Source organism: Erinaceus europaeus, assembly GCF_950295315.1.
Source record: "Erinaceus europaeus chromosome 5 unlocalized genomic scaffold, mEriEur2.1 SUPER_5_unloc_1, whole genome shotgun sequence".
Classification (NCBI taxonomy): Eukaryota; Metazoa; Chordata; class Mammalia; order Eulipotyphla; family Erinaceidae; genus Erinaceus; species Erinaceus europaeus.
This window is the reverse complement of record NW_026647112.1, coordinates 549,017-565,005: the sequence shown is the minus strand read 5'-3', so window position 1 is coordinate 565,005 and position 15,989 is coordinate 549,017. Positions and strand designations below refer to the sequence as shown.

Genomic DNA, 15,989 nt, shown 5'->3' with positions numbered 1-15,989 from the left:
GTGCGTGGCCGTGTCTTCCCGTGCTGTTGACTTCTGGGCTGTGAGCTGGGCTTCCAGAACCCTCCCCTTGACCCGAAACCAGTCAGCAGCTTCTCAGCAGCTCTGGCACTGGAGTTGGGGGTGGATGAGGGGTGGCTTGAAAAGGAGGAGTATAGGGAGCCTAAATTCTTCCAGGCATCTGTGATCATTTGCACATAAATACTGATGGGGAGGGAGGGTGAGGGTTTATGGGCTGTAGTTGCAAATCAATACTTAAACTGCCCAAAATGAACAGAAGGACTGAGACACAGAGCAGAGTTGGCGGCCCAGCCCTTCAGCACAGAAATACAGGAGCAGGTGCTCAGGGTGGCGGAGAGGCTCTCTGGACCTGGCGGCCTGGGCTCCAGCCTGGCCTGGGCTCCAGCCTGCGGGAGGCTCTCTGGACCTGGCGGCCTGGGCTCCAGCCTGCGGGAGGCTCTCTGGACCTGGCGGCCTGGCCTGGGCTCCAGCCTGCGGGAGGCTCTCTGGACCTGGCGGCCTGGCCTGGGCTCCAGCCTGCGGGAGGCTCTCTGGACCTGGCGGCCTGGCCTGGGCTCCAGCCTGCGGGAGGCTCTCTGGACCTGCCGGCCTGGCCTGGGCTCCAGCCTGCGGGAGGCTCTCTGGACCTGGCGGCCTGGCCTGGGCTCCAGCCTGCGGGAGGCTCTCTGGACCTGGCGGCCTGGCCTGGGCTCCAGCCTGCGGGAGGCTCTCTGGACCTGGCGGCCTGGCCTGGGCTCCAGCCTGCGGGAGGCTCTCTGGACCTGGCGGCCTGGCCTGGGCTCCAGCCTGCGGGAGGCTCTCTGGACCTGGCGGCCTGGGCTCCAGCCTGCGGGAGGCTCTCTGGACCTGCCTCATCCTGCCCAGCCCCCAGAGCAGACATCAGAGGCCACTGGGGCTTCACAGGGCTGCTGCCAACCCCTGGGCCTGAGGTGGAGCCCCCTGCTGAACAGCTTGTGTTTCTGTCTGTCCGCCCCTGTGGACAAGGCTCCCTGAGCTCTGGGTGTGGGTGCTCAGAGTGAGTGCTGCTGACTCACACTGCAACAGGGCTTCTGCACTTAGGCAGGAGAGCAGACCCCAGGCAGGCAGGCAGGCAGGGCTGTGGCGGCTGTCCAGCTTGGCTTGGGGCCGCCATGCTCACTGGGAACCCGGCGGCCCTGGTCTCTGGTGTTTTCCCAGGACGGGAGAGCAGGGCTGGTTCCAGCAGGAGGCCAGACTCCTGGCATCTGGTGGGTGTCGCACTGAGGCCAGGGACACTTGTAGTGTGATCTGGGCTGCGCTCAGGAAGCCCGGGTCTTTCAGCTGCCTGGAGCTGCCCGCTTCCCTTGACCCCAACATTCCCCTGCCCACAGCCCCAGCTGCTTCCTGGCCTGTAAAGGGAACTTCCTGGAGCCCAGCCAGCACTCAGAGGGTGGATCACAGGCATACAGCCCAAGTTCACTCTTCCTCCCTCCCTCCCTCCCTCCCTCCTTTCATTCTTTCTTTCTCCACAGTTATCACTGGGGCTCAGTGCTGGCACTAGGAATCCACTGCTCCTGGAAGCCATTTTCCCTACTTTATTGGATAGGACTGAGAGAAATTGAGAGGGGAGGAGGGGCTAGAGAGGAAGAGAGAAAGACAGACACCTGCAGACCTGTTTCACTGTGTGTGAAGCTTCCCCCATAGGTGGGGACGGGGGCTCGAAACTGGATCCTTGAGTGGGTCCTTGTGCTTAGTATATGTGCTTAACCAGGTGTGCCACAGTCTGGCCCCCACAAGCTAACTGTTTTAAACTCAATGAATTTAAGTAAAATGGGCTTTGATTGACTTACTCAATGTACGACTTCATACTGCATTCCATACTGATTAAGGAGTTAAAACTAATAATAAAAATTATGAATGCATTTAGAGAAAACATAAGGAGGGTCCGGGTTGCGTTGCACCTGGCTAAGCACATACATGACCTTGCACCTGCAGGTCTCTCTCTCTCCGGCCTCAACTCTCAACTTCTCTCTGTCCTATCCAATAAAATAGGAAGAAACACAAGGGGCATTTCTACGATGTTAGCTCGAGAGTGTTGTCCTATGGACCAGATCGCTGCTGTGAAGGTGACAGTGACAGTGACAGAGGTGGTGATCTCCAGGTGAGCCTACATGACGGGACAGCTCAGTCAGGATGCTCCAGCTGCCCCAAATGGAAACAAGCCAACATTTAGAGTCAGAGTAGGTGCATATAATAGGCAGCAGGAACGCAGGGCCGCCCAGTGGGCATCGACCAGAGGGAGAGAGCAGACAGCGGTGGCAGGGAGTTACATGGTGTGAGGCTGAAGGGGCAGGGATGCTGGAGGCCGGGGTATGGAAGGCAGACACATGGGGCCACCGCAGGTCATGGGGGGGGGTTTCTAGACCAGCTTTGTTTTTATTTTTACTTATTGGGGGGCTGGGTAGTGGTGCACCTGGCTGAGCACACATAGTACCAAGTTCAAGCCCCTGGTCCCCACGTGCAGGGGAGACGCTTCACAGGCGGTGAAGCAGGTCTGCAGGTGTCTGTCTTTCTCTCCCCCTCTCTGTCTTCCCCTCCTCTCTCCATTTCTCTCTGTCCTATCCAACAATGACGACATCAATAACAACAACAATAATAACTTCAACAATTAAAAAACAAGGGCAACAAAAGGGAATAAATAAATAATTTTTTTTAAAGAAAGAGTACGGGAGTCAGGTGGTGGCACAGCGGGTTAAGTGCACATGGTGCCAAGCGCAAGGACCGGCGTAAGGATCCCGGTTCGAGCCCCCGGCTCCCCACATGCAGGGGAGTTGCTTCACAGGCGGTGAAGCAGGTCTGCAGGTGTCTGTCTTTCTCTCCTTCTCTCTGTCTTCCCCTCCTCTCTCCATTTCTCTGTCCTATCCAACAACGACAACATCATTAACAACAGCAATAATAACCACAACAACAATAAAACAACATGGGCAACAAAAGGGAATAAATAAATAAATAAATAAATATTTTAAAAAAGAGAGAGAGAATCAAGGGGGCCAGGCGGTGGTGCACCTGGTTAAGCGCACATCCTACAATGCGCAAGGACCTACGTTCAAACCCTGGTACCCACATGTGGGGGGGGGGAGCTTCATTCCCTCACCTCTGAACATGGGAAGGGGGGCGGGGCAACCCGGTAGAGAGGGCAGGGCCCCCTGAGAGGAAGGGTGGGCACCCCTGGGAGAGAGGAAAGCAGGGAAGGAGAGCAGCCCCCAGCCCCTTGGGTACCTGCCGACCTGTCCTGTTGCGTAGTCTGCCAGCTCCCCCTGGCTTCTGCTTAGCCATATGCCTGTATAGGGATAGATTGAATCCCATTCAAAGCTTTGGTCTATTTACATAAATCACTTTTACATTTACATAAAGCACTCCCTCCAGGGCATTGGTGGTTCAGTGATAGGATTCTCGCCTGCTCTGCCCCCTCCTTGTCACACTCTGATTGTCACCAGTCACTTTTCTCTCCACCCTCTCTATGTCACATCCTGTTTCCACCCTACTTGGCAAGTATATATAAAGACAGCATCGTGAGTTTTAGGGTACTTGAGTTTAGCTTAGCTCGTCTTAGATTGTGCTGCGTCCTGCATGAATAAAGAGATACTGCCTACAGCTCAACCATGAGTCCCTGGTCGTCTGTTGCCCGCCCGTGAAGCCAGCCCGGCGAAAATAACATAGCCCGTCGAAAACAACACTGTCCGTGTACCTGGGCTCCGCAGGATGCAGGCCAACCGCTCCAGCAGCAAACAGTTGTCCCTGTGGATGGCTGAGAGCCGCTCTTCCTCCAGCTGAGGGCAGACAGGTGAAACACTCAGAAGCTTCAGGGGCCCTGAGCCCCTGACCTTTAACTCCTGCAGCCCCTGCCCGGACCACTGCACCCTCTCACTGAGCCTGCACCCTCTCGCTGAGTCTGCACCCCTCGCTGAGCCTGCGCCCTCTCGCTGAGTCTGCACCCCTCGCTGAGCCTGCACCCTCTCGCTGAGTCTGCACCCCCTCGCTGAGCCTGCACCCTCTCCCTGAGCCTGCACCCTCTCACTGAGCCTGCACCCTCTCACTGAGCCTGCACCCTCTCACTGAGCCTGCACCCTCTCACTGAGCCTGCACCCTCTCACTGAGCCTGCACCCTCTCACTGAGCCTGCACCCCCTCACTGAGCCTGCACCCCCTCACTGAGTCTGCACCCTCTCACTGAGCCTGCACCCTCTCACTGAGCCTGCACCCCCTCGCTGAGCCTGCATCCTCTCACTGAGTCTGCATCCTCTCACTGAGCCTGCACCCTCTCACTGAGCCTGCACCCTCTCACTGAGCCTGCACCCAACAGGAGCCTGCACCCTCTCACTGAGCCTGCACCCAACAGGAGCCTGCACCCTCTCACTGAGCCTGCACCCTCTCACTGAGCCTGCACCCCCTCACTGAGTCTGCACCCTCTCACTGAGCCTGCACCCTCTCACTGAGTCTGCACCCCCTCGCTGAGCCTGCATCCTCTCACTGAGTCTGCACCCTCTCACTGAGCCTGCACCCTCTCACTGAGCCTGCACCCTCTCACTGAGCCTGCACCCAACAGGAGCCTGCACCCTCTCACTGAGCCTGCACCCAACAGGAGCCTGCACCCTCTCACTGAGCCTGCACCCCCTCACTGAGTCTGCACCCTCTCACTGAACCTGCACCCCCTCTTGAGCCTGCACCCCCTCACTGAGCCTGCACCCTCTCACTGAGCCTGCACCCTCTCACTGAGCCTGCACCCTCTCACTGAGCCTGCACCCTCTCCCTGAGCCTGCACCCTCTCACTGAACCTGCACCCCCTCACTGAACCTGCACCCTCTCACTGAGCCTGCACCCTCTCACTGAGTCTGCACCCTCTCACTGAGCCTGCACCCTCTCACTGAGCCTGCACCCCCTCACTGAGCCTGCACCCTCTCACTGAGCCTGCACCCTCTCACTGAGTCTGCACCCTCTCACTGAGCCTGCACCCTCTCACTGAGTCTGCACCCTCTCACTGAGCCTGCACCCTCTCACTGAGCCTGCACCCTCTCACTGAGCCTGCACCCTCTCACTGAACCTGCACCCTCTCACTGAGCCTGCACCCTCTCACTGATCCTGCACCCCCTCACTGAGCCTGCACCCTCTCCCTGAGTCTGCACCCACTCACTGAGCCTGCACCCCCTCACTGAGCCTGCACCCTCTCACTGAACCTGCACCCTCTCACTGAGCCTGCACCCTCTCCCTGAGCCTGCACCCTCTCACTGAGTCTGCACCCTCTCACTGAGCCTGCACCCTCTCCCTGAGCCTGCACCCTCTCACTGAACCTGCACCCTCTCACTGAGCCTGCACCCTCTCACTGAGCCTGCACCCCCTCACTGAGCCTGCACCCTCTCACTGAGTCTGCACCCTCTCACTGAGTCTGCACCCTCTCACTGAGCCTGCACCCTCTCACTGAGTCTGCACCCTCTCACTGAGCCTGCACCCTCTCACTGAGCCTGCACCCTCTCACTGATCCTGCACCCTCTCACTGAACCTGCACCCTCTCACTGAGCCTGCACCCTCTCACTGATCCTGCACCCCCTCACTGAGCCTGCACCCTCTCACTGATCCTGCACCCTCTCACTGAGCCTGCACCCTCTCACTGATCCTGCACCCTCTCCCTGAGCCTGCACCCTCTCACTGAACCTACACCCTCTCACTGAGCCTGCACCCTCTCACTGAGCCTGCACCCTCTCACTGAGCCTGCACCCTCTCACTGAGCCTGCACCCTCTCCCTGAGCCTGCACCCTCTCACTGAGCCTGCACCCTCTCACTGAGCCTGCACCCTCTCCCTGAGCCTGCACCCTCTCACTGAACCTGCACCCTCTCACTGAGCCTGCACCCTCTCACTGAGCCTGCACCCCCTCACTGAGCCTGCACCCTCTCACTGAGTCTGCACCCTCTCACTGAGTCTGCACCCTCTCCCTGAGCCTGCACCCTCTCACTGAGTCTGCACCCTCTCACTGAGCCTGCACCCTCTCACTGAGTCTGCACCCTCTCACTGAGCCTGCACCCTCTCACTGAGCCTGCACCCTCTCCCTGAGCCTGCACCCTCTCACTGAACCTGCACCCTCTCACTGAGCCTGCACCCTCTCACTGAGCCTGCACCCCCTCACTGAGCCTGCACCCTCTCACTGAGTCTGCACCCTCTCACTGAGTCTGCACCCTCTCACTGAGCCTGCACCCTCTCACTGAGCCTGCACCCTCTCACTGATCCTGCACCCTCTCACTGAACCTGCACCCTCTCACTGAGCCTGCACCCTCTCACTGATCCTGCACCCCCTCACTGAGCCTGCACCCTCTCACTGATCCTGCACCCTCTCACTGAGCCTGCACCCTCTCACTGAGCCTGCACCCTCTCACTGAGCCTGCACCCTCTCACTGATCCTGCACCCCCTCACTGAGCCTGCACCCTCTCACTGAGCCTGCACCCTCTCACTGAGTCTGCACCCTCTCACTGAGCCTGCACCCTCTCACTGAGTCTGCACCCTCTCACTGAGCCTGCACCCTCTCACTGATCCTGCACCCCCTCACTGAGCCTGCACCCTCTCACTGAACCTGCACCCTCTCACTGAGCCTGCACCCTCTCACTGAGCCTGCACCCTCTCCCTGAGCCTGCACCCTCTCACTGAACCTACACCCTCTCACTGAGCCTGCACCCTCTCACTGAGCCTGCACCCCCTCACTGAGCCTGCACCCTCTCACTGAGCCTGCACCCTCTCACTGAGTCTGCACCCTCTCACTGAGCCTGCACCCTCTCACTGAGCCTGCACCCTCTCACTGAGCCTGCACCCTCTCACTGAGTCTGCACCCTCTCCCTGAGCCTGCACCCTCTCACTGAGTCTGCACCCTCTCACTGAGCCTGCACCCTCTCACTGAGCCTGCACCCCCTCACTGAGCCTGCACCCTCTCACTGAGTCTGCACCCTCTCACTGAGTCTGCACCCTCTCACTGAGCCTGCACCCTCTCACTGAGTCTGCACCCTCTCACTGAGCCTGCACCCTCTCACTGAGCCTGCACCCTCTCACTGATCCTGCACCCTCTCACTGAACCTGCACCCTCTCACTGAGCCTGCACCCTCTCACTGATCCTGCACCCCCTCACTGAGCCTGCACCCTCTCACTGATCCTGCACCCTCTCACTGAGCCTGCACCCTCTCACTGAGCCTGCACCCTCTCACTGAGTCTGCACCCTCTCACTGAGCCTGCACCCTCTCACTGAGTCTGCACCCTCTCACTGAGCCTGCACCCTCTCACTGAGCCTGCACCCTCTCACTGAGCCTGCACCCTCTCCCTGAGCCTGCACCCTCTCACTGAACCTACACCCTCTCACTGAGCCTGCACCCTCTCACTGAGCCTGCACCCTCTCCCTGAGCCTGCACCCTCTCACTGAGCCTGCACCCTCTCACTGAGCCTGCACCCTCTCACTGATCCTGCACCCTCTCACTGAACCTGCACCCTCTCACTGAGCCTGCACCCTCTCACTGATCCTGCACCCCCTCACTGAGCCTGCAACCTCTCACTGATCCTGCACCCTCTCACTGAGCCTGCACCCTCTCACTGAGCCTGCACCCTCTCACTGAGTCTGCACCCTCTCACTGAGCCTGCACCCTCTCACTGAGTCTGCACCCTCTCACTGAGCCTGCACCCTCTCACTGAGCCTGCACCCTCTCACTGAGCCTGCACCCTCTCACTGAGCCTGCACCCTCTCCCTGAGCCTGCACCCTCTCACTGAACCTACACCCTCTCACTGAGCCTGCACCCTCTCACTGAGCCTGCACCCTCTCACTGAGCCTGCACCCTCTCCCTGAGCCTGCACCCTCTCCCTGAGCCTGCACCCTCTCACTGAGCCTGCACCCTCTCCCTGAGCCTGCACCCTCTCACTGAACCTGCACCCTCTCACTGAGCCTGCACCCTCTCACTGAGCCTGCACCCCCTCACTGAGCCTGCACCCTCTCACTGAGTCTGCACCCTCTCACTGAGTCTGCACCCTCTCACTGAGCCTGCACCCTCTCACTGAGTCTGCACCCTCTCACTGAGCCTGCACCCTCTCACTGAGCCTGCACCCTCTCACTGATCCTGCACCCTCTCACTGAACCTGCACCCTCTCACTGAGCCTGCACCCTCTCACTGATCCTGCACCCCCTCACTGAGCCTGCACCCTCTCACTGATCCTGCACCCTCTCACTGAGCCTGCACCCTCTCACTGAGCCTGCACCCTCTCACTGAGTCTGCACCCTCTCACTGAGCCTGCACCCTCTCACTGAGTCTGCACCCTCTCACTGAGCCTGCACCCTCTCACTGATCCTGCACCCCCTCACTGAGCCTGCACCCTCTCACTGAACCTGCACCCTCTCACTGAGCCTGCACCCTCTCACTGAGCCTGCACCCTCTCACTGAGCCTGCACCCTCTCACTGAGTCTGCACCCTCTCACTGAGCCTGCACCCTCTCACTGAGTCTGCACCCTCTCACTGAGCCTGCACCCTCTCACTGAGCCTGCACCCTCTCACTGAGCCTGCACCCTCTCACTGAGCCTGCACCCTCTCACTGATCCTGCACCCTCTCACTGAGCCTGCACCCTCTCACTGAGCCTGCACCCTCTCACTGAGCCTGCACCCTCTCACTGAGCCTGCACCCTCTCACTGAGTCTGCACCCTCTCACTGAGCCTGCACCCTCTCACTGAGTCTGCACCCTCTCACTGATCCTGCACCCTCTCACTGAGCCTGCACCCTCTCCCTGAGTCTGCACCCTCTCACTGAGCCTGCACCCCCTCACTGAGCCTGCACCCTCTCACTGAGCCTGCACTCTCTCACTGAGCCTGCACTCTCTCACTGAACCTGCACCCTCTCACTGAGCCTGCACCCTCTCACTGAGTCTGCACTCCCTCACTGAGGCTGCATCCATCAGGAGCCTGCACCCTCTCACTGAGCCTGCACCCTCTCACTGAGTCTGCACCCTCTCACTGAGCCTGCACCCTCTCACTGATCCTGCACCCCCTCACTGAGCCTGCACCCTCTCACTGAGCCTGCACCCTCTCACTGAGCCTGCACCCTCTCACTGAGTCTGCACCCTCTCACTGAGCCTGCACCCTCTCACTGAGTCTGCACCCTCTCACTGAGCCTGCACCCTCTCACTGAGCCTGCACCCTCTCACTGAGCCTGCACCCTCTCACTGAGCCTGCACCCTCTCACTGATCCTGCACCCTCTCACTGAGCCTGCACCCTCTCACTGAGCCTGCACCCTCTCACTGAGCCTGCACCCTCTCACTGAGCCTGCACCCTCTCACTGAGTCTGCACCCTCTCACTGAGCCTGCACCCTCTCACTGAGTCTGCACCCTCTCACTGATCCTGCACCCTCTCACTGAGCCTGCACCCTCTCCCTGAGTCTGCACCCTCTCACTGAGCCTGCACCCCCTCACTGAGCCTGCACCCTCTCACTGAGCCTGCACTCTCTCACTGAGCCTGCACTCTCTCACTGAACCTGCACCCTCTCACTGAGCCTGCACCCTCTCACTGAGTCTGCACTCCCTCACTGAGGCTGCATCCATCAGGAGCCTGCACCCTCTCACTGAGCCTGCACCCTCTCACTGAGCCTGCACCCTCTCACTGAGCCTGCACCCAACAGGAGCCTGCACCCCCACCCCTGGTTTGAGTGCAGTCTGGCTACTTGGTTGCACAGGGGTTGGGGATACATCACCTTCAGCTTCTTGAGTTTGAGTAGCAGGTGGCCTCTTGGGGGTGGGGCATGGGTGTCCACCAGAGGCCGTGCATTCAGGACCTGTGGGCAGGTGGCACAGTCAGGGCCCCACCCTCAGCCAGCTGGAAGGACATGGACGTCTCTGGACAGCAGTCCCTGGGGCCCTTAGCTCTCATAGGAGGCACCCTTGGGTTCCAAGGGGGAGGCCATGGGAGTGAGTGAGATGGTCCCAGATGGTAGAAGGGAGATTTCTGTTTATATAAAACATTCCTCACCATCAGAGAGTATGGTGGTTGGGGGCTCCTTGAGGTCAGGTGGTGGGCTTGGGGCTGGGTGCTCCCCAGGGTCCCAGGTGGTGGGTTGGGGGCTGGAGGCTCCCCAGGGTCTCAGGTGTTGGGTTGGGGGCTGGGGGCTTTCCCAGGGTCTCAGGTGGTGGGCTGGGGGCTGGAGGCTCCCAGGGTCCCAGGTGGTGGGTTGGGGGCTGGGGGCTCTCCCAGGGTCCCAGGTGGTGGGCTGGGGGCTGGGGGCTCCCCGGGGTCCCAGGTGGTGGGCTGGGGGCTGGGTGCTCCCCAGATTCCCAGGTGGTGGGCTGGAGGCTGGGGGATTCCCGGGGTCCCAGGTGGTAGGCTGGGTGCTGGGGGATAGGGTGCTCCCCAGGGTCCAGGTGGTGGGTTGGGGGCTGGGGGATCCCCAGAGTCTCAGGTGTTGGGCTGGGGGCTGGAGGCTTCCCAGGGTCTCAGGTGGTGGGTTGGGGCTGGGGGCTCCCCAGGGTCCCAGGTGGTGGGCTGGGGGCTCCCCAGGGTCCCAGGTGGTGGGTTGGGGGCTGGAGGTTCCTTAGGGTCCCAGGTGATGGGTTGGGGGCTGGGGGCTCCCCAGGGTCCAGGTGGTGGATTGGGGGCTGGGGACTCCCCAGGGTCTCAGGTGGTGGGCTGGGGGCTTCCCAGGGTCCAGGTGGTGGGCTGGGGCTAGGGACTCCCCAGGGTCTCAGGTGGTGGGCTGGGGGCTCCCCAGGGTCTCAGGTGGTGGGCTGGGGGCTGGGGGCTCCCCAGGGTCCAGGTGGTGGGCTGGGGCTGGGGGCTCTCCCAGAGTCTCAGGTGGTGGGCTGGGGGCTAGGGGCTCCCCAGGGTCCCAGGTGGTGGGTTGGGGCTGGGGGCTCCCCAGGGTCCCAGGTGGTGGGCTGGGGGCTGGGGGCTTTCCCAGTTCCCATGTTCATGTGGTGGGCTGGGGGCTCCCCAGGGTCCCAGGTGGTGGGCTGGGGGCTTCCCAGGGTCCAGGTGGTGGGCTGGGGCTAGGGACTCCCCAGGGTCTCAGGTGGTGGGCTGGGGGCTAGGGGCTCCCCAGGGTCTCAGCTGGTGGGCTGGGGGCTGGAGGCTCTCCCAGGGTCTCAGGTGATGGGCTGGGGGCTCCCCAGAGTCTCAGGTGGTGGGCTGGGGGCTGGGGGATCCCCAGAGTCTCAGGTGGTGGGCTGGGGGCTGGGGGCTCTCCCAGGGTCCCAGGTGGTGGGCTGGGGGCTCCCCAGGGTCCCTGGGGGTGGGCTGCGGGCTGGGGGCTTTCCCAGGTCCCATGTTCATGTGGTGGGCTGGGGGCTCCCCAGGGTCTCAGGTGGTGGGTTGGGGGCTGGGGACTCCCCAGGGTCCCTGGTGGTGGGCTGGGGGCTAGAGGCTCTCCCAGGTCCCATGTCCAGGTGGTGGGCTTGTTGCTGGGGGCTGTCCTGTGTCCCCATGTCCAGGTGGTGGGCTTGTTGCTGGGGGCTGTCCTGTGTCCCCATGTGTAGGTGGTGGGCTTGTTGCTAGGGGCTGTCCTGTGTCCCCAGGTGTTGTGACCACAACAGGAGTCTGGGACTATTAGCACACAAATGGTTGTCGCCCTGAGAAGGTGCTTCAGAGAAGGGTGGTGTAAAGCAGGGACTTTGAGCACTTCACTCTCTGGCTGCTGCTGCTTCTCCTGGTCAGAAGCATCTTGGCAGAGGAGCACCAGGTTCCGCCATGGCTGCTTCTCCTGGGAACTGAACGCGTGTGACTCTGCAGCCGGTAAACTTTTAGACCCTCCACAGCCATGAGCAACTTTCCCAGAGCTGGTAATAGTTTATCTTGTGGGACTAAACTCTTGATGACTATACTCAGACTTTATGGACCTAGCGTACTCTTAACCCTTGATGACAAGTGCTTACTTTGTCTTTTCCCTGCTTCACCCTAATAAACCTTGTGTTGTTTAAACCCGTTCCCAGCTCCCAACCTGAGTCCCTTCAGACACCGCAACTGCCCTCAGCCACAACCCTTTTGAGTTAAATCACAACACTCAGGGGTATGAGCTGGGGGCACCAGCCTTGCTGGGCCCTGCCCGCACCTGCAGAGCGCCCCCTTTGCCCAGGGTGAGATTCTGCCGCGTGGGGCTCCAGGGGCTTTGGCAGTTTGAGGGCAATTGTCCCCATCCCGAGAGCTGTCCCCTCAGGTGCCTGTGTTTAGGGCACTGTGTGTGCTTCTTATGTTCAGAAAGACCTACACTGCACACGTTGGCCTCCTTTTCCCGATTTCCATTTGTCTACGGACGGTAATGCTTTTATTTACAGTAGAAGAAAGGCCATTAGTGTCCACGTTCACACCCTGTGCGCTGGACTTGTCTGGTGGTGCTGGTGGATGTCTTCGCTCAGTTTACAAGGGGTGAGACGTAGAAGCCCTCCTCCCTCCATGCTCCTGCTCCTCCTCCTCTATCCCTCTCCTCCTCCCCCTCTCACTTCCTCTCCTTCTCGTCCCTCTCCTCCTCTGCCCTCCTCCCTCTCTCTAATCCTCTCTCTCCTCACTCCCCTTCCTCTCCTACCCCATGTCCTCCTCCTCCTCTCCCTCTCCTTCCTCTCCTACCCCATGTCCTCCTCCTCCTCCTCCCTCTCCTTCCTCTCCTACCCCATGTGCTCCTCCTCCTCTCCCTCTCCTTCCTCTCCTACCCCATGTCCTCCTCCTCCTCCTCTCCCTCTCCTTCCTCTCCTACCCCATGTCCTCCTCCTCCTCCTCTCCCTCTCCTTCCTCTCCTACCCCATGTCCTCCTCCTCCTCCTCTCCCTCTCCTTCCTCTCCTACCCCATGTCCTCCTCCTCCTCCTCTCCCTCTCCTTCCTCTCCTACCCCATGTCCTCCTCCTCCTCCTCTCCCTCTCCTTCCTCTCCTACCCCATGTCCTCCCTCCTCCTCTCCCTCTCCTTCCTCTCCTACCCCATGTCCTCCTCCTCCTCCTCCTCCTCTCCCTCTCCTACCCCATGTCCTCCCTCCTCCTCCTCCTCTCCTTCCTCTCCTACCCCATGTCCTCCTCCTCCTCTCCCTCTCCTTCCTCTCCTACCCCATGTCCTCCTCCTCCTCTCCCTCTCCTTCCTCTCCTACCCCATGTCCTCCTCCTCCTCCTCTCCTTCCTCTCCTACCCCATGTCCTCCTCCTCCTCCTCTCCCTCTCCTTCCTCTCCTACCCCATGTCCTCCTCCTCCTCCTCTCCTTCCTCTCCTACCCCATGTCCTCCTCCTCCTCTCCCTCTCCTTCCTCTCCTACCCCATGTCCTCCTCCTCCTCTCCCTCTCCTTCCTCTCCTACCCCATGTCCTCCTCCTCCTCCTCTCCTTCCTCTCCTACCCCATGTCCTCCTCCTCCTCCTCTCCCTCTCCTTCCTCTCCTACCCCATGTCCTCCTCCTCCTCCTCTCCTTCCTCTCCTACCCCATGTCCTCCTCCTCCTCTCCCTCTCCTTCCTCTCCTACCCCATGTCCTCCTCCTCCTCTCCCTCTCCTTCCTCTCCTACCCCATGTCCTCCTCCTCCTCCTCTCCTTCCTCTCCTACCCCATGTCCTCCTCCTCCTCTCCCTCTCCTTCCTCTCCTACCCCATGTCCTCCTCCTCCTCTCCCTCTCCTTCCTCTCCTACCCCATGTCCTCCTCCTCTCCCTCTCCTTCCTCTCCTACCCCATGTCCTCCTCCTCCTCTCCCTCTCCTTCCTCTCCTACCCCATGTCCTCCTCCCTCCTCCTCTCCCTCTCCTTCCTCTCCTACCCCATGTCCTCCTCCTCCTCCCTCCTCTCCCTCTCCTTCCTCTCCTCCCTCCCTCTCTGACTCCTCCCTCCCTCTCTGACTCCTCCTTTCCCTCTGCCATTTCCTTTCTCTCTTCCTCCCTCTGCATGTCTGCCCTCTCCTCTTCCTCCTCCACCCTCCACATCTCTCTCTAGTCTTCCCCCTTTCTTTCTCCTCCTCTCCCCCTCTCCTTCCCCTCCTCCTGCCTCCCCCGTTTCCTTCCTCTCCTCTGTCCTTTCCTCTCCTCCTCCCTCTCCCCCTCCTCCTCCTTTCCCTGCTCCTCCCTCTCCCCCTCCTCCTCCTTTCCCTGCTCCTCCCTCTCCCTCCTCCTCCTCCTTTCCCTGCTCCTCCCTCTCCTCCTCCCCTTCTTCTTCCCCATCCCCAGCTACCTCGCCCCACTCAACTCCAGAGACGGGTCTGACAGGGTCAGCACCCAGGAAAACTCTCTTCAAGGAAGAAGAATTCTGGGAGTGGGTCTTGGCATCCTGAGCAGATCTAAACTGGAAACTCTGATGAGTGTTTTCATTATGTACATGGTAATGATGCCGTGTAATCAGGGACGAACAGCCCTTGTTCCCAGATTAGATACAGATGAATAGGAAATGAGGTGGACAAAGTTTTAGGAAAAATTCTTAATACTTACCTCCTCTTATGATATATGTTAAAACTCTATGTAAAATGCTATTCTGCTAAGCCTATTCTTCAGAAATGCATCACCCCATGAAGTCCGACATTTCTGTGTAAAACTGCAAGGCTGTCTAATCAAGAAGCTTTGTTCCAGATATTGTTTATGTAAGACTGAAGAATATATAAACTATGACTGCTGAATAAAACTTGAGTTCAGATTCCCCTCCAACAGAGTGTGGTATATTCTGTTCTCCTCCTGACCCAACACGTGGTCACCTTCAGAGTTCCCTGATCCTTCCTGCTGCTCCTCGGCCTGAGCGGTCCGTCGCACCCAGCCCCCTGCTAAGTGGACTTGTGCTCCACCCAGACGCAGGCCATGGCCGCCCTGGGCCTCAGTCCCCTCAGCTGCTGTCCCCTCCCCACAAGGACCCTTTCATCATCATGCCCTCAGCTTCTCACTCCGTGTTGAGTCCCTCGTGGCCCCACAGCTGCCTGCAGAGGAGTGGGCCCAGGAGAACCTCTGTGTTCATCACTGGGCAGGGGCGGGCCTGCACCCACAGCGCAGATACCCCCACACGTGTGCCCACGGGAAGGGTGCGTCTCAGCGGCACCCAGACCCCTGCGGGGTGCGGGGGTAGACAGATGCCCCAGGAAGAGTGAGCTCCTGGGGTGACCACCCTGAAGGCTTCTGGAAGCCTGGGACCCACTCCCCATGGCCACGGCAGACCACTGCAGGCTGACCGACACTGAGGGTTCCCAGCCACCCTGGACGGAGCAGGACCCTCAGAGTGGGACCCACAGCAGGGTGCTCCCCGGGGTGCCAGCCTGGACCTGGGGGTCCTCACTGCACAGACTCAGCCACCCACCGAACAGCAGGCCGAGGCAGGCCTTGCCGCGGTGCCCCCGCCCCTACCTTCCTCCTGTGGCCCCGGTAGGCTGTCTCCCAGCTGTGCTGCAGGCCCCGGGGGGCCCGGGGAGCCATGAACTGGGGGGCCACGCTCATCTCCAGAAGAAAGCTTCCTGCTTCTGCAGAGGGCTGTTTACTGCGTCATGTGACCGTTGTCATGGCAGCAGAGCTGACAAAGCTGGGGCGTCCTCCACCCTGAGGGTGTGCTCTGGGGCTTGACTGAGGGGCCCTTGGAATGCCTCCTAAGCAGGACTCCATGTCTCCGCAGCTCAGGGGGCATTCCTCAGGAAGGAGGACTTGGCGCAGGGAGGACTCCTGTAGGACATTCTACAAGTCCTGAGCTGCCCAGAATGTCCCTGCCACAGCCAGGAGGACGCAGAGCTGCCAACCTACCTGCGCTAGCCGGAGCGGAGCCTCACAGGCAGTGTTGGGGCGTCTTGAAGGGCCAAGCTGGAGGCGATTTCACCATGGCTGTCACTCGAGAACCGCAGCCTTGGGGCACTGGCGTGGCAAAGGCACAAAGTCCACGTGCAGGACCCGTGCCACCTCGCACAGCGGGACCACGTGAAATTCAGGGACAGAAATGGACCCGGAGGTGGTGGGCAGCTGCCCTGCAGTGGGCTTGACTCGGGCTTCCCATCACCCGTACAGGGCCAAGCCCGCCTGCGTCAAGGCGGCCTTGTGG

At 60.5% G+C, this 15,989-nt stretch overlaps 1 protein-coding gene across 1 annotated transcript; it reads right to left on the bottom strand.

Moving 5' to 3' along the window:
* Positions 1 to 2,302: 2,302 nt before the first annotated feature.
* Positions 2,303 to 15,436, bottom strand: CFAP97D2 (CFAP97 domain containing 2). The gene is made up of 4 exons (XM_060183711.1): positions 15,311 to 15,436; positions 9,737 to 9,817; positions 3,714 to 3,806; positions 2,303 to 2,317 (listed from the first exon to the last, which is right to left on the bottom strand). The coding sequence occupies exons 1-4, from the start codon at positions 15,398 to 15,400 to the stop codon at positions 2,303 to 2,305; spliced, it is 279 nt and encodes a 92-aa protein (XP_060039694.1). The 5' UTR covers positions 15,401 to 15,436.
* Between the last annotated feature and the right edge of the window lie 553 nt (positions 15,437 to 15,989).

Bases quoted from the DNA above. Each gene is read 5' to 3' on its own strand.
- CFAP97D2 (XM_060183711.1), bottom strand. From the start codon at position 15,400: ATGAGCGTGGCCCCCCAGTTCATGGCTCCCCGGGCCCCCCGGGGCCTG. The intron at 9,818-15,310 runs GTAGGGGCGGGG...ACCTGCCCACAG, and splicing joins ACCGGGGCCACAGGAGGAAG to GTCCTGAATGCACGGCCTCT. The intron at 3,807-9,736 runs GTGATGTATCCC...GTCTGCCCTCAG, and splicing joins TCAAACTCAAGAAGCTGAAG to CTGGAGGAAGAGCGGCTCTC.